Below are 27,028 nucleotides of genomic sequence, written 5' to 3'. Positions count from 1 at the left end.
TTACCTGACATCTTCTCCACACAGGAATTATACTTATTCATTTACATAGGTATTAAGGGCAGAATTCTTGTTATCCTCAGCTCCCAGCTAGAGCTGTAACTCATTGCCATGTATCATTGACTTTAGCTTCTTAAGAAAAAATCTCAGAGGTATGTTCATTTATCAACCCCCCGCTTCTGTTCCAATCTCCCATTACCATTATTCTAGGCAAGTACAATGTCCCTAAACTGTTTTATTCCATCTTCCCTCTCTGCATCCCCTTTGTAAAGTATAATCATGTCATTCTCTACAAACAATTTCAGCTGCTTTTAGAAAAAAATAATAACATTATGAAGTGCTCATTATATGCCAGGTACTATGCTGTGTTCTAGAAAAAATACAAAAGTCACAAGTTTTCATTTTTCACGGCCCAGACAGCTTCAGTTAATATGAGGTCTGAGCATCATTCCAAGATCTATCTCAGCTCCAAACACAACAGCTTTGAAAGAAGAAGATCTTCCCTTACTGTTTTTCTATGCATTATCTCAGGGATATGTGTCATACTTAAACTCAAGGAGATTTAAAAAAATGTAGGCTTGGTTTTGAATCTAAATACAGGTGGAATGAAAAAAAGCAATAATAATAGATTTAAAATATTCAGTATCTACCACGGGCAAGACTATATGCATAGAAGAGTGATCTCCACATATTAAGTATATCAGTCATTTTTTTCATCCAACGATCATCCTATACCTTTCATTAATGATGTGTGTTTAGTATTTAATTCCTTCCTCACTGTTGAGAAACCTGAAGTATAGAGCAGTTGGGTAAGCAATGGTAATGTCATTTTGCTTTTAAGTGTGGTTTGGTGAAATAGGTTTAAAACTCTGAACTGTATCGACATACACACTAAGACACAAAGTTAAGTATCAGTACTACTAGAGTCTCCTGAGTGCTCATTTAATTACTGTAGTTACCCTGAAAGAGAAATAATAGTCACCTAAAAAGTGAAGAAACATCTAACAATAGAGATCTTAAGTATTTTTCTATAAATAATTAATGTGTCTCAAGTGACAGATGCTGGTTTTGAACTAACATCCCCAGTGATTCCAATTCTGTGTTTTTATCATCACATCCCACTCTACTCATTCTGCTTTAAATAATAAATCTTGGCATTTTTCCGCAAAAAACATGCTTTTGAATGAGTTCTGTCTTATAAGTTCTTATTAGAATATAATAATACACAAAGAGAAAATAAAACAGATATTTGTATCATCAGCCTGGAACTATTAAGCATTCTACAGGATTTCTCATTACATAATCCCAAGATTCCAGAATGATTACTTTAATTGCACAGAGCTCTTCCACCCTCAGTACAATGAGTGAGTATACTGCATGCGATCTTTATGGCAAATGTCGCACCACATGGCATCCCAACTGTGCATCAACTTTTCATGAAGAAAAATGAACAGAAAAAAATATACTGATCGGGTATGAGTCAACAGTATTGTACTGACATGATACTGTTTATGCATTATTTTTAGGTTTTTAGGATTTAAGAATTTTCTCAGAGGAAGGTGATAAAATGCAGATAAAAAGAGAGGCTGAAGACATAATACAGTAGGTAGTGCTTGCTTTGCACATGGCCGATCTCTTGCATCTTATATGCCTTATAGGGTTCCTAGAGCCTCTTTAAGAGTGAACCCTGAAACCTGAATACTGATGGGTATTACCCAAAAACCAAAATTAAAAGGAAAAGACAAAAGTAAAAGAGACAAAAATCTATAAAAAAAATTCATATGCATAATAAACTAGAAGCTCTGTGTTGTGTGTGTGTTTGTGCGTGCGTGCGTGCACTCTTGTATGCACTCACAGTATCTAACCTAAAAGGCTGGGCCCCTATTAGTTTCCCCACTAATCAACACTTGTGCAATGTCAGTAGAGATTATTAGTATGCTTATTTTTAATCCAAGTATGAAAATGCCAATGGAGAGTTCAAAAGACATGTGTTTGGGCCATGCCAAAGTACACAGAACATGAAATGAGGTTGAAGAAGTAGGTTGACATAAAGTACCATTTGCCTTGAAGGTTGTGAAAAATATATGAAGGGAAAACCTTGTCTAGAGGTGAATGCGTTCTGAAAAAGATTACATAAATTATATTCCAGGGTATAAAACTATATTAAATGCACAGGCAAGTCACTGTTATAAAGTTCTATAGCATATTTTTTGTAGCAAGGGATCTTTGAAATAAAACATACCCGAATATATTATTGTTTTAGTTTATGATTCCTAACAGTTTTAATATTTTGAAAGAGTAGTCTTGTAGAATATGACCCAGAAATAAATCATTTCAAATGATAGTCATAAAATGCCTTGACATAAATTGTCATGCCTGAAAATTAAATTTTTTCTAAATATTTTAGAAAATATTGTAGGATAACACTAAAGAAGACTATAACAATTTTAAAGGTGATGGTTTGCCAAAGCATATGCAATGTATTTGCATGTAAGCAAAGTTGGAGGACTGTGAAGATTCAGCATTGGAAATACTGTTTGTAAAATGCAATATGATCACACAAACACACAGGCTCCATCTCAATGCCCAGATCATGGAGTGTCAGAATCTGAAAGGTCTCAGTGAGGACATGAGGCACTACTGAAAATGTTCATGTTTTGGTAGATCCTGAGAATATCCCACATGGGCATTTCAAAATCTGAGCAGGATGTCAAGAAATAGCCCCAAATGCAGAATGAATCCCTTCCCTCTCAACAGTTACTAGTAGTTTCCCTAAAAGGAACGAGTAAGTTCCTGAAGAACACTGGAGGAAGTCAGAATGCTGGCATCTCTGTTGCTTTAGGAAGAGTAGAAGTCCATTCTCACTCATCATTTTATTTCCTTGAGGGAGAAGGCAGACAAGGGCAACATAAATGACTGATCATTTTTCCAAGTAAGGAGTCATTCATTTTTAAAAAACCAAATTTTCAAATCCAAGAGGAAAGTCATGATAGGTAAATGGACTTGATATTTACACGAAAATTCAAACAGAAAAAAATCAAATTACTGATAAGTCTAAGTAAGTATTCTCCGTTTTTTTTTTTTTTTGCAAAAATATGTATCTTCATTTTATTGTGTTTTCTCTCTCTCACTCTCTGCTTATTCTCTCACTCACTCACTCACTCACTCACTCACTCACTCACTCACTCACTCACTGTCTCTCAATGGTAGGGCAGGGGATACTTTCTTCAATGGTGCTTGGGCCTAGAGTCCAGTGCTGGCAATTCAATAATGTGTTGATTAGGTGGGTCTGACTAGGAACCCTGCTAGCAACTGGAGTCAACAAGTTTACCCCAGAAGTTCTTGTAATGACATATTGTGCTGGGCATAGAAGAGGGGCGAGGGGGAAGTCTGAAGTCTCATCCATTCTGGGTTGTGCTCCATCCCTTTGAGCTCTTACCTGCATCCCTAGGATTCAGGGTTTGCCTTACTATATAGAAATATCTATTGTCAATATGTTGTTATGCTTCTGACTAGTCTTTCTTGTGTGTAAATCAAAGTTAAAGTACAAAAAAATAAGCTACTGGTTACAGACTAGTTGTTTGAATTTAAATCTAACACAATATAGTAAATAACTGACATATTAATAATGTAACTCAGCTTTGCAAAGAAAATTAAGCCTGATTTTTATGGAATGATGATAATGGAGGTCAAAATTATGCTTCTTCCCTGTTCCAAGAAATAAGAGAGGACACACGGAAATGGAAACACATACCCTGCTCATGGATTGGCAGGATTAACATCATTAAAATGGCAATACTCCCCAAAGCATTATACAGATTTAATGCAATCCCCTTAAAAATACCCATGACATTCTTCAAAAAAGTGGATCAAACACTTATGAAGTTCATCTGGAACAATAAACACCATCGAATAGCTAAAGCACTCCTAGGGAAAAGGAAAATGGGAGGCATTACTTTCCCCAACTTTAAACTGTATTACAAAGCAATAGTTATCAAAACAGCATGGTATTGGAATAAAGACAGACCTTCAGATCAGTGGAATAGGCTTGAGTTCTCAGACATTTTCCCCCAGACATACAATTACCTAATTTTTGACAAAGGATCAAGAAATCCTAAGTGGAGCAGAAAACTTCTTCAACAAGTGGTGCTGGCAGAACTGGTTAGCTACTTGCAAAAAAGTGAACATAGACCTCCAGTTAACATCACATATAAAGGTAAAATCCAAATGGATTAAAGACCTTGATATTAGACCTGATACCATAAGGTATATAGAACAACACGTCGGAAAAACACTCCATGACATTGAGACTAAAGGCATCTTCAAGAAGGAAACTGCACTTTCCAAACAAGTGGAAACGGATATCAACAGATGGGAATACATTAAACTGAGAAGCTTCTGCACCTCAAAAGAAATAGTGCCCAGGATACAAGAGTTATAGAAATAACTACACAGAGAACTAGCACAATCATGTGAATGAATGAGGGAACTGGAAAGCCTGTCTAGAGTACAGGCAGGGGTGGGGTGGGATGGAGGGAGATTTGGTACATTGGTGGTGGGAATGTTGCACTGGTGAAGGGGGTGCTCTTTACATGACTGAAACCTAATCACAATCATATATGTAATCAAGATGTTTAAATAAAGAAAAAAGTTTCAAATAAACTAAAAAAAGATATACATTTTTTATTTTACATCAGTCTAGGTGATAAAAAAAAAAGACACAATCTATAAAAAAAATTCTGCTTCTTGTAGTGAAGCTTAGGAATATGAGTGTGAATAGAGAAATAGTCATTATTTTTTCCTGGTGAAGGATTTGAAATCATTTTCCTTTTTCTTTTTCCTTTTTTCTGTGTTTTACTATTTTCTACAGTGAGCACTATATATTATTTTCATGGTAAAAATTCAATATACATTTTATATATTTATAACATATGGCTCCATGAGCAAAGAATCAGAAAATTGCAAAGCACAATAAGAGGCTTTCTTCACAGCAGTAAACACAACTTGAGTGATGTCTACAATTTCCTGTGAGCGAAATTTGGGGACCTACACCACAATATAAAATTCAGAGTGCAGTGCTGTGAAAACACTTCACTGCCAATTCAAAACCTTTAGTATGTCCAAACTTAGATTCAGACAGTGGTAAATGTTTGACCAACTGGAGGGAGCTTCTTCAGGAACTGAATTCTATCATACCTTTGTGTCTGGACAATCTCCAGGAATATCAATGTGAGTCCAAGATCACACTCTGTGAAGTCTCAAGTGACTCTCAAGAGCTTTGAGATGGTGCACAGACAGAACAAAACTGTAAAAATTATGAAAGACAAGTCACAGCACCAGAATGTCTCTGTTGTAGAGGTCACCTACTCACATGGACAAGGGAGAGGTCATCTCACAACAAGCTCATGAGATCACAAGGCCCTAAAAATGGTCACTCCTCAGGAAAAGGAAGATCCACTCAGATGTGAGAAAATTCATCCAATACCTAGATTATTAGGAGTGGTACTTAATTTCTACTCTGCTGAAAAAAATTAAAAAACCACAAGTAACACCAGGTCTTTAAGATTCAATGTATTTACATAGACATAATATTTCCTTCAGATCCTAATGAGTGAGTGAGTGAGTGAGTGAGTGAGTGTGTGTGTGTGTGTGTGTGTGTGTGTGTGTGTGTGTGTGTGTGTGTTTGGATCACATCTGGCAATGCTCAGGAGATTACTCCTAGCTCTGTGCTCAGGAATCACTGATTTGACAGTGCTCAGGGGACCATAGGGGATGCCACGAATCAAACCAAGTTGGTCTTGTGCAAGGCAAGCATTCTACCTACTGTATTATTGCTCTTGTTCTCTACCTGCCAATTTCTTTCATAATGAAATTCAGAATCATAGTGGAGGAAATCTCTCTCTGTGAAATTGATGCTAATCATACCAGCCATTCCAACTTCCCCAGATTATGTTTGGTTACCAGTTTATGCATAAAGGTTATAAGTTTGGGTGAAGGGGCCAATGAAATAGAATAAAAATTAAAATACTTGCTTTCATGCAGATGACCAACATATGGTTCTCTAAAAATTATCAGGAGTGATTCCTGAGTATAGAACACCACTAGATGTGGTGTCCCCAATAATAAGACAATAAAAACCTAGGGTGAAGTGGAAAACTATAAGAATCAACTCATTGAGAAAGAAAGTGTAAGTCTTTCAAAACAGACTTGATAGGTGGCAAGGACTGATGAACTGTGCAAACTCATCCTCTTGGTAGTTAAGAGGAAAGCCTAGTTTTTCAAAAGGAATGTTTTGTCAGTTCAGCCACTGTGATTCATTCACATATCTTCCAAGATTTTTTTATGTGCCTTAGTATTGGAACTGAGCAGTAGCCACAGATCAGATGTCTCTAAAAGTCTACGTGCTTGCCACCTGGCCTTTATGAAGAAGTGACCACTAAGAGCTATTAATCAGTGAATAACTACTTTTCAACTCCTATGCTTCTTTCTTGTTAATATTTAACTCAGACATAGAAAAATAGACATGAAGTTTTCTTAGCCATGTAGATAATCATAAAAGAAATTTGCCTGGACTTGTTATAGTTTTCCCTGGAGGATTTTTAGGATGCAAATGCACTAGTATGTGTTGTTACTGTTGGCAAAAAACAGAAATCACACACAAAAGCACCATCATTTTTATCACACATTAAGTAAGAGTTCATGTGGATTTTGGCATTGGGAGGACATAAAGGTGAGCAAAGGACTTCACAAGGTCTGAGTGAAACTAACATTAAAAGCCACTAAGAAGACAATTCCAGAGTGTGTGTGGCTGACCTGGCATCAACCCCAGCATCCCATACACTACTGCAAATCCTGCTAGAAGTGCTGAGTGCAGAGACAGAAATAAGTCCTGAGAACAGCTAGATCTGGTAGCCCCCTCCCTTCAATAAAAAAAAATTAGAGCTCTGTAAAGAATGGAACGTAGAGAAATGTTTCTCATCCTTCTGCAGAGAAGTATTCTACTCCTATAGACTTTAATATTTCTGGAGGCCTGAGAGACAGTACAATGGGTAGAATGCCTGCCTTACATGTGGCTGACCTTTTTTAATTCCAGGACCACATGTGGTTCCCCAAGCAAAGTCAGGATTAATCCCTGAGTGCAGAATCCGAGCAGGCCTTGAACACAGTTATGTGAGACACCCTCCCTTCAAAAACAACACTTATTCCTGGCATCCTATATTTATTTTTCTATATTATTATTTCATTTTGGATAATATTAATTATGTTTATATGTTATACAATTATTGTATTGTGTTATATAAGTACTTAAATTATTGTAATTATATTTATATTATCAATTTATACTATTAATCTGAGTTAAAAGGTGTATAATTCCAAGTAGATCTTTCTGGAAAGTTTTGTGAGTGACATTTTCTGCTCCTGAATATTTTAGCATGTCATTTCTATTGCCTTCATTCATAAAAATTTCATAACCTGACTCTATTTAATAAAGTGGGGTCACAGCCTTTTCCTCTCAAAACTCAGTAGACATTATTCCATTTGGCTTCTATGGAGAGGTTGAAAGTTGGCCTGATTTTAGCATGTCAAGAAAAAAGGCGAAACTGCGGAGATTTTCATTGTTTTCTTTCAACCTCTGCACTTACCATTCTCCCCTTAGAATACTTAAAAGTATTCTCTTTTGCAGTTTCCTGCTTTCTGCCCCAAATATATATAATTTTTCTCTGTTATCATTTTCAACTTTCCCACCTTTCTTAGTACTTGAAAAATGCTTATCATGTTTGTCTTCCACATTACAGATAAAATTTCTCTATTAAATATATTTTTTTCCTGTGGCTCTGGGAATTTTATATGGCCATTGCATTTGAAAAATGCAATGATTTCATCCAATGGCTGCTGCTACTTGGCAGGATGAAGGATGCCGGATGATGATGCTTTCTGATAGAATCCTGGTTCTGGTTTAGGCACCTAGTCCTTACTGGGAGAATGGGTCACTGTTTTTTCCTATCGGGGCTTCCTCATTGCCTTGGGATTCTTATTTCTCCATCTCTTCCTTTTCTTTATAAAACATTACTAACTCCTTAGGGAGCTGTTTCAAAACATTTTAATGATAGGGATTTGTCCAAAGAAAAGGTGTCAGACAAAGCAAATGGTGCCTGCAACATTCTGGGATCAGTTTTCAGAATCTCTCAGGTATTCAGAGTTTGGTTTGATAGTGTTGATGTGGAATTTGCTTCTCTGGGTCATTCACTCATAGGTTTTCTTTAGAAGTAATATTTCATGGTCTTCACCAAAACTTCACCAGCCAGAACTTTCCATGGGTTTGCCTTGCTTTTTTGCATAGAAAAAAGGGAAGTCCAGAGTAAGGCAAGAGAACAGGGTGAGTGGGTAATATTTTGGCGTGTTAAAATAAAAAGAGATAGTGAATGCAATGGCCAAGCTGCTAGAGATCAGTCACATTCCCCCTTTCTCCACTCACTGCTTCCCCCGGGAATCTTCTGTCAGTAAATGGAAAGAGATGCGAACATGCAGGTGGCAAAGGGACTGGAGCATGAGTGATTGCCCCATTGAGGACTCCTCAGCAGCAGGCATGCATGAGGATGGCTTCTCAACCTACATCAGTTTTCAAAACTAGGACCAGGCATATTGGTGGAATGGACCTAGGAAAAATTACTAATCTTGCATTTTTCTTTCTTTTGCACTAGCTGACTATGTGTTTAGGTGAAAAAAATATCAGTAGAGCCCCAGCAAAGATTTCTTTCCCTCAAAATGAATCCAAGAATTAATCATGTTACATATTGCGTGTAACATGCAGAAATAACATATTACTATATTAATAGATTTTGTATATTTTGTGAAAGATCCTAATTTCCAATTTTCTATTTAAATCTAGAATGCAGAACTGTCTAAAAGTTGATAGAACTTTCAGGAGCTATTTTGTAGAGTGAGACCTAATCCAAAATTTATAAAAATGCTTTATCTGATAACTCCCCTTGTATGATTTTCAGCCAAAATAATGGTGCCATATTCCTTAGCTAGCATTCGTTTATTGGCACCTTTTCTCATTCTATAGCCAACATCTAGAACAGTGGCTTTCTCTAACCCATTGAAATAGGGTGGACTCTCAATTTTTTCAATGGTTGAGAGTGCAAAAAGTTGAAGATGACCATTCTTCTATGACCTCAAAGACCAAATGCCATATTCCTATAACCTATTCAGAAATTTACTAAGTTCTTTCAGGAATTTATTTAATCAGTCACTTTTTATTCCAAATAGTTCTAGAATGGAAAATATTGTCAGAGTAATTGAACAATAGTAGCAAAATACTTTAATTACATTAATTCATTCTTGCACCTGGTTCTGATCTATTCGGAACACATTACTCTATTCTTGGCCTAAGTCAGAAACTGAATGTGTCCTGATTAAATCCTACTCTGCTATCTTTGGCTACACACCATCTTTTCTCTCTTTTAATCATTATTTCTCTTGATTTGAGGCTGAATTCTTAAAACACACTTTTATCCTGATTTTTCCCTAAAATTTAGGTTTTCTTTACTTATTTCTTCTTTACTGGGATTGCTAGTATTTGTTCAGTTATTGGAACCCTAATACTATTAGCTAATCATTAACAAATTACTAACCAATATTATTAGGTTTACTTGCCCTGTTCACAGTGTGCTCATTGGTTTAAATAAACATTATTTCTAGGAACTGCAGCAATTAACAACAACAGGAACTCAGCAGACTAATAAAATTAGAACTAATACAATTATAAGATAGGAATTCAAATTTTGGGCCCTTTACATTCTGCTGTATATTTGAACAATTACAAATAGTAATCACTCTTCAGATAATATTCTAGTTAGTATTCAAGAGTTGAGGTTTGGGGGCCGGAGAGACAGCATGGAGGTAAGGCGTTTGCCTTCCATGTAGAAGATCATTGGTTCGAATCCTGGCATCCCATATGGTCCCCTGAGTCTGCCAGGAGCAATTTCTGAGCATGGAGCCAGGAGTGACTCCTGAACACTGCTGGATGCAACACAAACCCTCCCCCCCCCCCAAAAAAAAAGATTTGAAGTTTTAGTTATATTTATCATTATGAAACATTCAGTATTTTAAAAAGTCCCTGGATATTTACAAGGTAGATTTTAAGAACAGACTAAGTTTTGGTTTAGAGATATTCTTATCTGTCATTACTCAAATCTTCTTTTAATAAACAGGTAAAGTTTTGTTGTTGCACGATACTATTTATACACGTAGTATACTTCATCAATCACCTTTAAAGAGTGTTTTAGGGCAACAAATTCTATCTGAATGTCTTGTTAGAAATGAGTATTCTCTTACAAGAGTTAGACAAGACTTTCTTAAAGAAACTGTAAGCATTAAGTAGATGATATAATATAAGAATTATTAGCAAGGTCAAAATTTAGCTAAATTCTAAGTTATAAAATAGGATAACAGTGCAATCTAACTTTTTTCACAATTTTAAATGTTCGTGTAGACATATTTAAGAAAACAAGGCAAGGAAGGCAAACACCAACAATATTTTAAACTGATATATACAACATTTTAACATGTAATCATTAATCCACTCTTTTTGTCTTGTGTGCTGAGAAAGCAAAAAGAAGGAATACATTCAGACACAAAACATCTCTAATAAGACTCATCCCATATCCAGTCATCAGTAATCAACTAATAATCAATCAAATCAAAGATTGTCCCTCTTGGGTAGATCGTCTAGATATGTATATTTCCATTATATATCAGAGAAAATGTTTTGGAGGGGAAAAAAAGCAATGCGAACAAAAATGATAACTTATTTTTCCTTACCTACACAAATCCTCTTTAATATGAAGGGCGATCAATTCCTTAGGAATATGGAAAGAAAGTATACTCTCGGACATCTGCTCCCGAATCTGCATCCACTTATTATCAGAGGTTGGAAATCTATATAACTTACACACTGGATTCCTTAGCACTGGAGAGAGAGACAAAATAAAGGTCAGTATTGACATCATACAGATACAGTAGGGGAAGATCAATAAAAAAAATCAGGTGATATTCCAATTATTTGACCATTTTCTCATAATCTATTATGAGCATATCTGAATTTCAGAGAATTTTGTTTCACCATTATTTTTTAATGTCATCTCCCAAGGATTCTCAGTCTTTATTTGGCTAAAAATAAAATCCTAATTCATAAATACTGCTGTTTGTTCCTTAAGTTGCCAACTAGTCCTTCATATCTTCTAGAGACTTTCTGAACACATGCATCAATAAATATAAAATTACTGATGTTTATTTATATGAAGTGATACATATTTACACATAATTTACCCTTTGAAAAATATATAATTTTGGATTTTTCCCAATAAATCCTTATTAATTTTAACCATTTACAAAGTACATGACAATTGTTCGGTTATTTCATAGATCTTATATGGTCTGACTTCTAAATAAGAATCATTGCTGGGGTTTTAATTTGAAGTGGCATTGCTGACTAGGGTTAGGTCACCAGTGATCAGAGTTTACAACTTTTTCAGCATTCAAAGATCACTTCTGATAGTGAAGAAGGGTAAGCTAGATGGAAGGCCTTAACCCTTATGCTATATCTCTTTCCAGGAATTGTTTCTTAAATCAAGAAGGTTGAGACTTTGGCTTAAACTCTATTAACATTAAAATTCCAATAGAATGTGTTCTTTAGAAACAATGCTCAATAATACACTTTCTTGAAACCTCATACTATAAGAAGCGAGAGAGAGCAACTATGAGTAAACAGTGCATTTAAAGTATGTGGGCAAAAGGAGAAGGAACAAGTTCATGCCATCTGTAAAAGAATCAGGAGAAAAGAGTAAGGGCATTTATTCATATGGATAACATATTGTGTGAGATGTTCCTACATCACTCCCAAATCCTCTATTTCAATGTAGAATTTTATTCCATAGCTGGCAGGCAATGAAAGCCCTTGTTACACTTATAAACCAAAACTTCATGGGCCTGGAGAGATAGCACAGCGGCGTTTGCCTTGCAAGCTGCCGATCCAGGACCAAAGGTGGTTGGTTCGAATCCTGGTGTCCCATATGGGCCCCCGTGCCTGCCAGGAGCTATTTCTGAGCAGACAGCCAGAAGTGACCCCTGAGCACTGCTGGGTGTGGCCAAAAACCAAACCAAACCAAAACAAAACAAAACAAAAAACCCAAAACTTCATGAGCAATAAGACCAATCACCAGGCAAAGATCTATAATTATCTGGCTCTAGTTTACCAATAAATCATAAACAAAAGAGAGATTGATATTGATGTCAATGTAAGATTTATAGAATGCCAAACAGAGCACAGTGTGTGGGCCAACTCTCAATGTAAGGGTAAATAATTTTTTTTATTTAATTATGACAACAAAGATGCAAAGAAGGAGGACAGGGTAAAGTTACAATGGAAGCCCAATCACCCATAAACAGAATTCTCGGTAGTCCCATCAATGATATCCCAGCCTGAACTTTCAGCCAAAGAACATTAAGAAAAACAAAACTGAACCCATGTACAATACAATTACTTTGTCTCTCAAATCCCCAGTTGTAGTACATACTATTTCTTAGCAGCACACAATATAATCTAAAGACATTAGACTTATGTAACTCCTTAAACATTGAGGGCAAAGTACATTTCTCTAGTTCCATGCACATGCTTACTAGTTCAAGTTAGCCTCAAAAGTTTTAGTGGGTTGTTTTTCTTAAGGATTGGAGTCAAGGGAACATAGTAAAAAACGGTATTAAAGTGGCATTTGTTTGCATAGGCCCACCAAAACATAAGGGATATGGAAAGGCAAATTATGGTCTAAATGCAAGGAAACCCTACCCCTAAAGTTTCCTGGCACAGGACTGACTCTAGGCTCCAGGCACACTAGTTTGTCCAATTCAAGTCATCCTCTGTAGTGGCAATACACCTCCATTCCTCACTTAGTCTCTGTTGTTGTTGGTATCATGCTTCTGTATTAAAGATCCTGGAGTCTGCATATCCCATATTGTAGTCAGGATGGTGCAGAGCATCCTCTCGTTTCACCTCACTTAAGGGGCAATAGAGAGAACCATGTCCTGTAGAGCAGGTCATTGTTGTTGTCAAGTCTTCTCAGTGTAAACGGAAGTCTCTTTTTAGGAGGTCGATGTCAGACCCTTGGTAGAGTCTTTCCTGGTAGAGGACTGCTTCCATCTGTTGCTATAAAAGACCTTGGATGTTTTGTAGATAGCTTGCCTGGTTCCGGCGTGAATGGAGGATGCCCATTCTTCTGAGGCCTGTGCCAGGTCATTCTATCAATGTTCAGGGTGTAAGGTACATTGTACTGAGATTTATTAGATAAGAACTTATCTGTATGTATGGTATTTTCCCATTTTAATGTGTCTATGCAAACAAGGATCAATGCCATGAAGCGTTATTGGTGCATCTGGAGGCAATAGGAACAAGACCAGCAATTTCCATGACATAGTTCAATCATAGGCATCAAACTGAGGGACAGTTCCACCAACAATCCTTACTGAACAGCTTACAAAGAAAAGACAAGATGAAAAGTGGATAGAAACATCATAGTAGAAGAATATATAGAGAGTTACATCAGTTAAAGAAAATACCCATAAAATATTCAAAAGATATATGTGTTCAATATGTGTTCAATTTCTGTCCTTCTAAGTAGTTCTGGGATTTGTTAGATCTACTGTATGTCTTTGGTCAGAGAATAGAACTGTGTGTTACTGAAGTTAAGAAGAGTAAATCTGGGGTACTAATGGTTGGGAGGAGCTAACGCCCCCGCGCGGTTTCCAAAATGTAGACTGGTATGAAATTGCCAGTGACAGCCTGATTATAGCTGAGCAGCTATCTGCCACCCCCCAGATCAAACTCCACCCCCTTAGCCAACCTCTGTAGCCAGCCTGGGAGTGGGGAAAACCCAGGGTGCCCCATTAGCTCCTTCCAGAAACCCACGTGGAGATCCGGAGGAAAGGGGGAGAGGGGGGTCGGGTGACTCATGTCCGAGCCCCCCTACCCTAGGCAGGGCCAAGAGGCCGCTGGCACATGCGGAGGCCTGCCAGCTGCCCGCCCGTGCCGGATAAAAATCCTGCTCCAGGAAGGGAGAGAGACCCTCCCAAGCCCGAAGGACAGGGATTTAAGCCCCACCCTAGGCCAGTGTCCGGGCCCCGGCCAGGGTGTGGGGAAAACCCAGGGTGCCCCACCAGCTCCTTCTAGAAACCCACCTGGAGATCCGGAGGAAAAGGGGAGAGGGGGGTCGGGTGACCCATGTCCGAGCCCCCCTACCCTAGGCCGGGCCAAGAGGCCGCTGGCACATGCGGAGGCCTGCCAGCTGCCCGCCCGTGCTGGCTAAAAAATCAGGGTAAATAATTTTTAATTTCAGAATTTTATAAAATTATCCAATCCATATGGGATTTAGTATAAAATATCTTTTGGAGATTCAAAATGCTATCTCTTCATCTGTTCTGTAACCATCCATTCATGTAGGCAATTTAGACATTAAGAGCATTAATACTACATTGGAAATACTCATAACAAATATCCTATTCTTTAATGGCCAAATTCAAACTTCCCAGTAAACCTAGGCACTCCCTACTGGGAACTAGCTAGGATGCTCATTTTATAGAAGTACCAATAGAAGCTGGAAGACAAAAATGAATTTCCAATATTTTCCCAGACCCCCTAAAATTGTATGTTCAGAGAAATTTTATACAACTATTTTGTTTTGGAGAAATATTCAGCTATTCTTAGAGGTCAGTCTCTGCTCAGTGTTTAGGGTCTCTCTGGTCAGTGCCTTGGGGGCTGAAGAAATGTCAAGGATTGAATCTTAGGGCTCCCTCATACAAAGTATACACTCAAACTCTTTCTAATTCCCAAATAAATATTTCAACATATACACAATCTTTAGTTTCATCAATAGCTTGCATAAAACATCCACAAGTAAGGTTAGTTGTATTTATTTCTCTCACGCAAAACAATGAAACTGAGGCAGAACCTGAGTCTTTGTTTTTACAATGACAATGTGAGAAAGATAAAAAAATTTATGAAAACCTCTACGTCCAGTCTTGATCTGGAAAAAAAATACAACTATATACTGAGTCCAAAATACGTCAGTCAGCTTAAAGAACTTAGGGGACTTCATGAGTCTAATATAACACTATAATAAGGTATAACTCAACAATAATGATAAGGTACAAATAAGATGTAAACTCTACATTGTCCAAATTTGTCTTTAGCCAATTAAATAATGGATAATATGTGTGGTTTGTTCATACTGGTTGTGTATTATGTTCTTTAATTTCTGCCACCACCAGCAACCCCTATATTACACAGACTTTGTATCTTCCATTTTATATGGTTTAAATGTTCTTGGCTTTTTCGGTCTTACAAAATGATAATTTTCATAAGACATGTTTTGAATTGTAAAATAGATGTGATTCTTTGTTTTCTTTATTGATCCCTAGTAAATCCCTCAAGGCTTCCGATTTTATAGTTTTCATTTTAAATTCTTCAGAGTGTTTTAAATATGTCTTTTTTACACCAGTAGAAGCAACAATCAAGAGCAGTTTGACTTATACACTCTGACCACACAGAGCACAGCATGGAAGAAGTTTGTATAAATGCTGCTATTTAAAAAATATTCTTTTACCAAATAATTTAAAAATCAGACAATAGTATTGTTCATAGATCTATCCAATTTATGTTGCAGGTTTTTGACCTTTTGAAACTCAGAGGTCTCCACATACTAGAATTATCTATCTTTTAAGGAAAATCTTAATGAAGATCTGGGATCCACTTTATAAACTAATTTGATTCGGCAACATTTCTTGCAGAACACCTACTGACAATTCCAAAATACCAAAAGAGTAGGGTCTGACTTATAAAAATGAAAATCTCCTTGAAGATCCCTTCAGTCTCAATGTTCTGGAGTGTTTTTCTATATGTTGTTCAATATACCTGATGGTTCTGGGTCCGATATCAACGTCTTTAACCATTTGCTTTTGACCTTTGTGCATGGTGTTAGATGGAGGTCTGACTTTGCTTTTTTGCAAATGGGTGATGTGTTGTCCCAACACTGCTTGTTGAAAGGCGTTCCTTGCTCCATTTTGCATTTCTTGCCACTTTATCAAAGATTAATTGATTGTATGTATGGGGAACATTCTCTGAATACTCAAGTGTACTACACTGATCTGAAGGTCTGGATATATTCCAAACTATGCTGTTCTAATGACTATAGCTATGTAATACAGTTTAAAGAAACAGCTCTTTCCAAACAAGAGGAAGCAGAGACAAACAGATGGGACTATATTAAGCTGAGAGGCTTCTGCACCTCAAAGAAACACTGCCTATAATACAAAAGCCACCCACAGAATGGGAGAAACTACTTACCCAATACCTATCAGATAGGGGCTAATATCTATTATATACAAGGTACTGATATAACTTAACAAGAAAATAACATTTAACCCCATCAAAAAATGGGGAGAAGAATTTCTCAAAGAAGAAATACAAATGGCCAAAAGGCACAGAAAAAATGGTCAATATCACTAATCATCAGGAAGATGCAGATCAAAACAACAATGAAGCACACCACAGAGAATGGACACATCACAAAAAACAAGAACTATCAGTGCTGATGGGGATGTGTGGAGAAATAAACTCTCATTCACTGCTGGTGGGAATGCTGTCTAGCCCAGCTTTTATGGAAAACAATATGGAGATTCCTCAAAAAACTGGAAATTGAGTGTACATCTTGGGACCAACATAAAAGCCCTGATCCCCAGTTCCAAAGGTCCGGCAGAGACAATTGTAACGGAAAGGGGCTTCTGGAAGAACAAAGAAAGACGCTATCCTAGATGCCTTCCTAGGTTCAGTGCAAAGACCAAGATCACCAACCACAGAAGATGGATTAAAATGGCACTGAGGTAACAGAACCTCTAGATTCACAAAGACTGACTTCACCATAAGTCCCACCTCAGGATATGTACAGATACTGAGACCTCTAAACACAGAGCTCTGATTGTACCACACTGGACAGAGCAGAAGTCTTCCACACACCAAAAAAAAAAAAACAACAAACACCACCGGGAGAGTAATGATCCTGAGCAAAGACTAGAGCTGATCCCATGACAGTATACTCCAAGGACGGAGAAACCCCATATCTCATAGGGCAAGTGAATTCCTTTTCAAATGACCCCAATATTTACTGTGCCAGGGCAGGAGGGAAATTACAGAAATACAAAAAACACAAAACCTTGGTTATTTTACATATATATATATATATCTTACCTTCATGTATTATTGTTATTATTATTTTTATTTACCTAGCTATTTTGGTCGATTTCTCAGTTTGGATGTGATTATTGAAATTGTTGCCCCCAATTATTCTTATTTTTTTTCTCTTCCTTTCTTTTCTTTCGTTATGTGCTACGCCATGTTTCTTATTTCAAGATCACGGCGTGTTTTTTGTTTGTTTGTTTATTTGTGTTTGTTTTTTTGTTTTGTTTTTGTTTTTTATCTGTTTTTTTGTGGTGCTTATCGTTATAGCTGGAGTCCTCACTGGATATTTGACACTTCTTTTGGTACTGGTGGAGTGTTTCACCTTCTTTTTCTCCTTCATTTCCCAAATCGATGATGAGAACCTCTAGAAGGATTCTGCCCATTTTCGGGGTATTAAACTTTTACCCCAGTTTATTTATTTTCTCTTTTTCAGGCAAAACCACGCAACTTGAACTAGCTACCCCTTCCCCTACTTAGAGGGGGAAATAAGGGAGGCATTAAGACCAAACTTATGCAAGACTACTAAGTAGTTGGTTAGAGACAGAGGGGACCACATATTCTAGCCGCCCTGGGGGTGAGGAAAGAGGAAATGGGAGGTAGGACAAAAACGGAGGTGTAGAGAGGACAATTTGGGGATGGGAATCCCCCCTGATTTTATGTAAATATGTACCTAAAATATTATTGTCAACAATATGTAAGCCACTATGATCAAAATAAAAATTATATTAAAAAAAAAACTGGAAATTGAGCTCCCATACGATCCAGCTGTACCACTCCTAGGATATACCCTAGGAACACAAAAACAATTTAAAAATCCCTTCTTCACACCTGTATTCATTACAGCATTAATTATAATAGCCAGAATCTGGAAACAAACAAGATGCCCTTCAATAGATGAATGGCTAAAGAAACTGTGGTATATATACACAATGGAATATTATGCACCCTCCAGGAGAGATGAAGTCATAAAATTTTCCTATATATGGACAGATGTGAAAACTGTTATGCTGAATGAAATAAGTCAGAGGAAGGTTGACAGACACAGAATAATCTCAATCATCTAAGGGTTTTAAAAAAAATAAAAGACATTATTATAATAATGCCTAGAGATGAGGGCTGTAAGGACAGGCTCACAATATGAAGCTCACCACAGTGTGGTGAGTTTAGTTAGAGAAATAACTACACTAACAACTACCATGACAATGTTAATGAGTGGAAAAGTTAAATGCCTGTCTCAAATACAGGCAGGAGGTTGGGGAAGCAGGAGATGGAGGGCATTGGTGATGGGAATGTTGCACAGGTAAAGGGGGTGTGTGCTCTTTTTTATGACTGAAACCCAACTACAATCATGTTTGTTATCACGGTGTTTAAATAAAGATATTATTAGAAAATGTAAACCTACCACCTAATTTTAATGACCATGTAACTTTGTTGTATTGAGTATTTAAAAAAAACGAGATAAAGTATTCTCATATCAAAATTTCAACTATTTTGCATAAACCTTCCAGTTTTGTAAACTGTTCTTTACTTTTAGATCTGGAATTCCACTAGAGGATATTTCTTCAAAAATAATTTCTAAAAAAAAAAAAAAAAGAATTTCTAACTACACAATAGGTTCAAGTCAGCAACAAAAACTCTATAACACCCCATCTAAGTTTTTTCTAAATAGAACCCTCTGCAGAATCCAGAATAAGGTCTTCTATTCTTTCATTGTTAATGCCAAAAGGGCAATGCCTAAAAATATGTGATAGATGCAACCAAGAGAAAAGGAATGAAGACATTTTGGATCATATTCTGGTATTGTGATGCAGATATAAGAATAAAACTCATCTTCTTAAAGTTATATGAGAGATTCTGTTCCCTAAGGGGGATACAAGGAAGAAAAGAAAGATTTCCACCATCCAAAATTACAGAAAAATTCATATTTCTGCATTGTCTCTCATGTACTATATAATAGGGCTTTCTAACAAGGTAATGTGTCATATCAGACTTCTCATGGGAGTTCTGAAAGCCAAGCTCTTTAATTCTGGATGATCCAAAGTAAGCCACATAGGAAATGTTCTAAAAAAAACAACACATTGTTAGCACATTAAAAAATTAAAACAAACAAATAAATAAAGCTGAGCTAGCAAGTTAGGACAGAAATAATAATCCGAGAGATGTTATGGGGATCATTATTTTTCTTTGGCACTCTTTTCTTTATGTCAGTGGATTGGACCAAAAAAGAATTAAGATGTTTGGATATAGGGGTGAAGGTATCATGGAAAAGTTCAAATCACAGTGTTTAATACACTTCTCCAGAGGAAGCTCATTTGTGATTAGCTTCAAACACTTATGTTTTCACGAGGTGGTAGAAGTCAGATATTTCAGTGGAATCTGACTTTATTGGCTCTAAGCTTTACCGAATCATTATTTTAATGTACTGTAGATCCTTGCAGGGAATCTATTCATTTGCCAGCTTTTAATTATGCAGTTGTTTAATAGTTTAATTATTCAGCTTAACGTACATACATTGCCTATTCTCCAAATGCTGCATTATACTTACTAAAGATAAGTCTATGTAATCCAATTAGATACTGGCATTGCCTCATTTGTACAGGAAGATACGTTAGATTTATGCACATCTTAAACATAGGCTAGCTCCTTTTTTAAGATTGGATGAGAACTGAAAATGTATGTAGCAATTATGAAAATATACCAGCAGCCTGATGAAAGAAAAAGAGATGGTAAGAAAGCAAGAGAAATGGTCCAGGGATGCAGCTTGGTGACACAGTTCTTTCTGGTATGTGTGAGGACAGATGTAAGTTCAATCCCCAGCACTGCTCCATCCTGCAAGTGTGAACCCTGATACCACAGATGTCTCCCCCATCATACCACAACCAAACACAGGACACCAAAATGAGTGGTGCAATCAAGTGAAAGAAAGATACTATAATAACAGTAGAAGAAAAAATGAGACTAACTCAGAAAATAGGGCCAAGGCATTTCTCTAAAATAATAATGATTGAGTTTTATTAGTAGAGCAAGTTAGTACCCTGCCTATCCTCCTCCTTTCCATCATTCTGCTATTGAAACAGGCACTGGATTTGCACACTACAAACAAATTTAATTGCTGGTGCCATATATGGTTCCTAAGTGATCCCCGAACACAGATCTAGGAGTAGGCCCTGAGTTCAACAGAAAATTGCCAAAACTCCCCCAAAATTAAAAAAAAAAGATTAGAATAATAAAGCATATATATTAGTATATCTCAGTAGACCTGAAATATACAATATTAAAACAGATGATAATTCAATAATGAAGACAAAATAAGTTTTTAACACTCAAGAATTTTTCTTTAGGTATTATAAAATTAAACTTCCCTTATTTTTTATGCAGCATTTAAAGAAAAATTATGAGGAAAAAATAGGCTATAATCTAAGATGGAAACGTGTTAGCTTCCCTTATTCTAGCCAAACCCACAAGCACTTGGCTCTCCGTCTTCAATTCAAGGCCAAGAATAAGAAAAACTATTCCAGACGTCAGAGTAAAACATGAAAGTAATATTTGTGGGCATTTACTGTCCGGTTGGTAATAACTGTGAGTGTAGCATGTAGACTTTGGATCTGAGATATGGGCTCTGAAGTGAAAGGGTTTGCTTCATTCTGCACATTCTACTTCAGTCATTAAAGTAACAGCCACAAGCAGTAGAAAAGCATAAAAAAAAAAACCTGACTCATATTTTTTACTAAACAACCTGACACAACTGAGTTTCACTGAACACAATTTATTTCTTGTCAATTTGATCCTGACTAAGCATTTCCTGCTCAGTCAGAAGCACAGAAGTTTCTCTTTCTTGGATTTTTAAGTGTTTGTTTTCTGTTTTATCATCATTTTGTCATTATTTTATTGCAGTTGACAGGAATGTTTTCTCTTGCATTGCTGCCACAACAAATCCTCCACACCACTGTCCCTAAACTTTTGGACTCATTTCTCTTACCATCTTCGAGTTTTATCCAAAAAAGTATACGGCGAAAAACTTCAATTTTCTTGTAGCTTATCAGCATTCCATTGTGTGTACATGCCATGATTTGGGGGGGGGGGGCTATAAGACTATACACTCAGCTCATTAGCATCTCGTTCAGGAAGCCTTCTTGTTTCTATCTATCCTTCCTCTTCACTGTTCCCTCCATTTGACTTCAGATCTCCATTTTTAGTACATGGAATGCAATTTTCTCTTAAGTGGTCTGTGTTCCTCATTAGAATGTGAACATGCAAAGTGGAGAATGATCCTTTGGAATCTTCTCACTTTACCCAGTGCAATTTGCACAGTGAAAAGTCAAATGCTGTACTGAGCTTAGATCTAGCAATGCTGAGAGCATTGTCACTGTGTACAAAAAAAAAAAATAGCTGAGAAAGGTTCCTCACATTCACATAGAAAATGTTCACTTTAGGGGGCTGGAGCAATAGCACAGTAGGTAGCTCATTTGCCTTCCACGCGACCTATCTGGTTTCTATCCTCGACATCCCATATAGTCCCCTGAGCCTTCCAGGAGTAGCTTCTGAGTGAAGAGTCAGTTGTAACCCTTTAGGACCAATTGGTATGGCCCAAAAACCAAAACAAACAAACAAAAGAAAATATTCACTTTTGACTCTTTCACCTTCTTACCTTACTTTCACTCTATTCTATCATGGGAACACAGAAGAAAAGGTAATGGATTTGAATCAGTAAGACAGTTGAAGCATTTAAAGCCATTGAGAAGATGATTACATTGATTATTAGATGGTGAAATTTGTTCTTCCACTGAAGCCACTTATCATCCTAAAAATACATATGAGTGCATAGTAATGAAAATATATGGAAATTCTAATAGAGAAGGCTAGTGGAGTCTATCACATGTGTTAAAACAAAAGCAGGAAAGAAGCCAGATAAGTAAGTATAAAGGAGCAAGGGCCAATACCATAGACTATAACAGTCCCGACTTACCTTTATCAAAGCATATGAACATAAGGGAAAAAAATTTATTTTTAAGGGACCAAAGAGATAGAGTGGGTAGAGTGTTTGCTATTCATATGGCTGCAGCTTTAATCTCCAGTACCACAAACGATTCCCTTGGGGCCCCAGGAGTGATCCCTAAGTGTACAAGCAGGAGTAAGTCCTAAGCATTGCAGGGTGTGGCCTCAAAAGAAAATCACACACACACACACACACACACACACACACACACAGACATATCAATCACATAGCATTTGAGTGTCATTAAGGAATAGAAAGAAGAGTTCATAACATCATAAAGTCCAGAATTCAACCTAGGAAGACTATGAAGCAGGTCTATGCTTGTTTATGAGGAAATTTACTCAAATTCTGAAGCTGACAGGAAACTTAGTGATGAGGCCCCATGATCTCCTCAGATTTGATTCAGTAACCTAGGGTCTATGGGCTGAGAACATTCTGAAGTTTAATCCTTTATAAGGAACTGGAAAAATGAAGAGATCTAGGGAGAATTATCTTTCTGACAGAACTATATCTGTTGTTACACTTAATTCAACATGAGTAGGACAAAGTCTAACAAGTTTGAGGAGTTAAGGTGAATCTATAGAAAAATGATTAAAATGAAAGCTTTTGTGATTACTTTTAAAAAATACAAAAAAAGTTAGGATACAAAAGCCACCCACAGATTGGGAGAAACTATTCACCCAATACCCATCAGACAAGGGGATAATATCTAAGATATAAGTTACTGATAAAACTTAACAAGAAAAAATATCTAACCCCATCAACAAATGGGGAGATGTGAGCCGAAGAGATAGCATGGAGGCAGGGCGTTTTCCCATCCCATATGATCCCCAGTGCATGCCAGGAGCGATTTCTGAGCATAGAGCCAGGAGTCACCCCTGAGCACTGCTGGGTGTGCCCCCCCAAAAATAGGGAGAAGAAATGAACAGACAATTTCTCAAAGATGAAATACAAATGGCCAAAAGGCACATGAAAAAACGCTCCACATTACTAATTATCAGAGAGATGCAAATCAAAACAACAATGAGGTACCATCTCATGCCACAGAGACTGGCACACATCACAAAGAACAAGAACAATAAGTGCTGGTGAAGATGTGGGGAGAAAGAAACTCTCATTCACTGCTGGTGGGAATGCCATCTAGTCCAGCCCTTATGGAAAGCAATATGGAGATTCCTCAAAAAAAAGGAAATTGAGCTCCCATATGATCCAGCTATATCACTCCTAGGGATGTACACTAGGAACACAAAAATGATATACAAAAATCCCTTCCTCAATTCATCACAGCACTATTATAATAGTAAGACTCTGGAAACAACCAAAATACCCTACAACTGATGAATGGCTAAAGAAACAATGGAATATTATGCAGCTGTCAGGAGAGATGAAGTCATGAAATTTTCCTATACATGGATGGACATAGAAACTATTATGCTGAGTGAAATAAGTCAAAGGGAGAGAAAGAGAGACAGAATAGTCTCACTTATCTATGGGTTTTAAGAAAAATAAAAGACATTATTGTAATAATGCCCAGAAAAGAGGGCCCAGTGAAGGACCAGCTCACAATATGAAGCTCACTCAGTGAGGGTGAGTGTAGTTAGAACACTAACAAATACCATGACAATGTTAATGAGTGAAAGAAAAGTTAAAAAAAAAATACAAAAAAGAGGAGCCGGAGCAGTGACGCAAGTGATAGGGTATTTGTCTTGCACATGCTAACCTAGGATGGACCAGACCTTGGTTCGATCTCCCGGCATCCTATATGGTCCCCCAAACCAGGAGTGATTTCTGAGTGCCTAGAAAGGAGCAACTCCTGCGCGTCCCCAGGTGTGGCCCAAAAACCAAAAACAAAAACGAAAAAGGAAAATCCAAAGGCAAAATGATTTTCAGGCAACTCCCAACATTTGAGAAACACATGGGAAATCAAAGATCATCCAGAAAAATTTGGTAATTTTCAAAGTATGATGTCTAAGAAAGATTGACCTCTTTTGGGGGGATTACCATGTTGGTTGGCAAATTTCAGACTTCATCCATCCTGGCCAAGGTTTCTTACATGAACACATAAGAATGTATATATTAGTTTAGACAACCCTGAATGAGCAGGATACACAATTACATAAAAATGCCAGGGAACCTGATCACCTGCACTGTTTATATTAAAATTCACTCCCATTCTCCAGGAAACAGGTTTATATAGTCTTACTAATATTTCACCTCAATAAAAAACTAACTAATGAAAGGAATATCTCAACTGCTGTAACAATTTGGTTCAATGAATTGTATAATTTATAAAGTTAAATCAAGTAAAAAGTTCATTTTTCTTGTAACTGTGTCCATTAGTGGGTCTTATTTTAGGCACTATAGAACATAACATAGCTAAGAGTATGGTTTCCAGTATAGCTAAGTTGCTTTTGTATCTTACAGTACCTGCCCTTCCCCCCCTTTTTTTCTCTCTTTCTTCCCTTAATCCCCAGACACCAAACATATACATTCAATTTACCAAGTGAATAGGGCATAAAAAAGGTGAGGCCTGAGTGGAATGCAGACAATGTATAATGTATAATTGAATGTCATAAATTATAAATTAATCCTCTAGAGATATAAATAGGTGAGGGGAGACCAGTTCTGAGGTTAAACATTCTCTTCAACTCAAAAAAGAACTTCATAACTCACGTGAGGCTAGCAAGTTCCTTAGAACACATTAATACAAAGAATTCCACAAAAATACCAATAGCTCCCTTTATATATATATATATATATATATATATATATATATATATATATATATATATATATATATATATATATAAACTAAAAGCCACATGGGACTATGGAAGATTAATTCTAAAATTTTCTAAATGTTGATAGAAAAGAACAAATCTCAAAGTGAACAGAAGATAGTCATATAGATTCTTGCCTTGATGATGCATTTTTGTAATCTGAAATGGAACATTTCATCAATAGTTCTTAGCTGAATTTAGATTCTTAAAAGTAGGCTTTACAATACTTGATTTTCATTTAATCTTAACTTCCCTTCACAGAAGAAAGCTTAAAGGAAATATTTATGACAAATAACCCAGGTTTCAAATGATATTCTGATTGCCTGGACAGAGACAATGAAAAATATATTTGGAACTGAATGGGGAATCCCCACCAAAACTGTGCTCATCTCCACAGAAAGGAGAAAAGTAGAATTCAGTATTCTTCCTCTCCACCCAGAAAGGGTATTTGTAATTGTAGAATATGACCAATTCCATCAATTCCATGTCTTTGTCAGACAAGTCAGACACTAGATATAGAGTAATATATACTAGTAATCCCCATGAAGCATGAAGACTCCTGCCTCACAGATTTCATGGGTCCAAGTATTAGCAGAAGCAGGTTTACTTTTCACTATGTTCTCTCTGCCTCTTATACCTTGGGTGATATAAGAATTACACCATGAGTCATTTCTTTCCTTTTGAAATGTATACCAAGGAAAACAAACCAGTGCTCTAAAATGACATTTTCTTGTATGTGCAAAGAAATTTAAAATGTTGACATGAATGATCCATTAAAATTATAATGACAGTTACAGGTTTGAGATAATTACCAGAATTACTTCAACTGTATTAGTGTAAATTTAATATAACCCACAATCAATTTTGTTTCCTAAATTTGACACTTAGAACATTAAACCAATTATCAAGAGGTATTAAAGAGCATAAGGTTGGGTCAAATATTAGGTGGAGATAGAAATGTGAAGTTGATCCTTAGATTCCTTTGGCTGTTGGAACAAAGTTCTAACTAAACATTTATTTATTATTATCATTATTATTATACATGGCTGATATTGCTGTTCAAGTAGAACATTCTACATTGGTTTCTGTACATTCTTTTTTTTTTTTTTTTTTTGGTTTTTGGCCATACCCGGTAATACTCAGGGGTTACTCCTGACTTTTGCGCTCAGAAGTCGCTCCTGGCTTGGGGAACCATATGGGACTCAAGGGGATTGAAACACAGTCAGTCCTAGGCTAGTGCTGGCAAGGCAGACACCTTACCTCTAGCGCCACCTCACCGGCCCCACATTCTTTCTTCCAAAATCATATCCTTTATCATACATATCAATGTCATGATTTTATGTTGACACAGATTGAGAAAAAGATATTCTTCTAGATCCTCATTATTACAAGTAGGATATTTATGTTGTCAGATTTTACTTTAGCTCCTTTTCATATAAACACAGAGAACTCATTTTATTTTTCTCCACTCCCTTCTTTAATAGTGACTTCATGCAGGGGAAAAACAGTGCTAACAGTTTTAGGGTTATACGCTAAAACTTTACCATTTTGCATCATTTATTAACATGATTATTTTATAATTCATATCACTGTTTAAGGGTATGACATGATAGGGTTAAAAATGCTATGACATGGGCCCAGAGAGATAGTACAGCGGTGTTTGCCTTGCAAGCAGCCGATCCAGGACCAAAGGTGGTTGGTTCGAATCCCGGTGTCCCATATGGTCCCCCGTGCCTGCCAGGAGCTATTTCTGAGCAGACAGCCAGGAGTAACCCCTGAGCATTGCCGGGTGTGGCCCAAAAACAAACAAACAAAAAAAGCTATGACATAGTCTACTATTAATAGCTTCTTAAAAATAGTATAGCCTAATATTGGCTGCATAATTTTTTATCAAAACTAGGTTTAAATTCTGAACCTGCTATTTACAGGAAGATGACCTTGAGCAATCTTCTCACCTGTAAAATG

The 27,028-nt window shown here is 36.7% G+C and overlaps 1 protein-coding gene across 1 annotated transcript in view; it reads right to left on the bottom strand.

Annotated features, from left to right (window-relative positions):
• INPP4B (inositol polyphosphate-4-phosphatase type II B) overlaps nt 1-27,028 on the bottom strand; it is a 620,782-nt gene that overhangs the window by 193,491 nt on the left and 400,263 nt on the right. The window contains exon 11 of the mRNA XM_049770019.1: nt 10,825-10,972. Within this exon, the coding sequence (XP_049625976.1) occupies nt 10,825-10,972 (148 nt within the window). The remainder of the gene's footprint in view (nt 1-10,824; nt 10,973-27,028) is intronic.

The sequence above is a fragment of the Suncus etruscus genome, chromosome 3 (genome assembly GCF_024139225.1).
Source record: "Suncus etruscus isolate mSunEtr1 chromosome 3, mSunEtr1.pri.cur, whole genome shotgun sequence".
Taxonomy (NCBI): Eukaryota; Metazoa; Chordata; class Mammalia; order Eulipotyphla; family Soricidae; genus Suncus; species Suncus etruscus.
The sequence above is the reverse complement of the archived record's forward strand: the minus strand, read 5'-3'. Positions and strand labels throughout refer to the sequence as shown.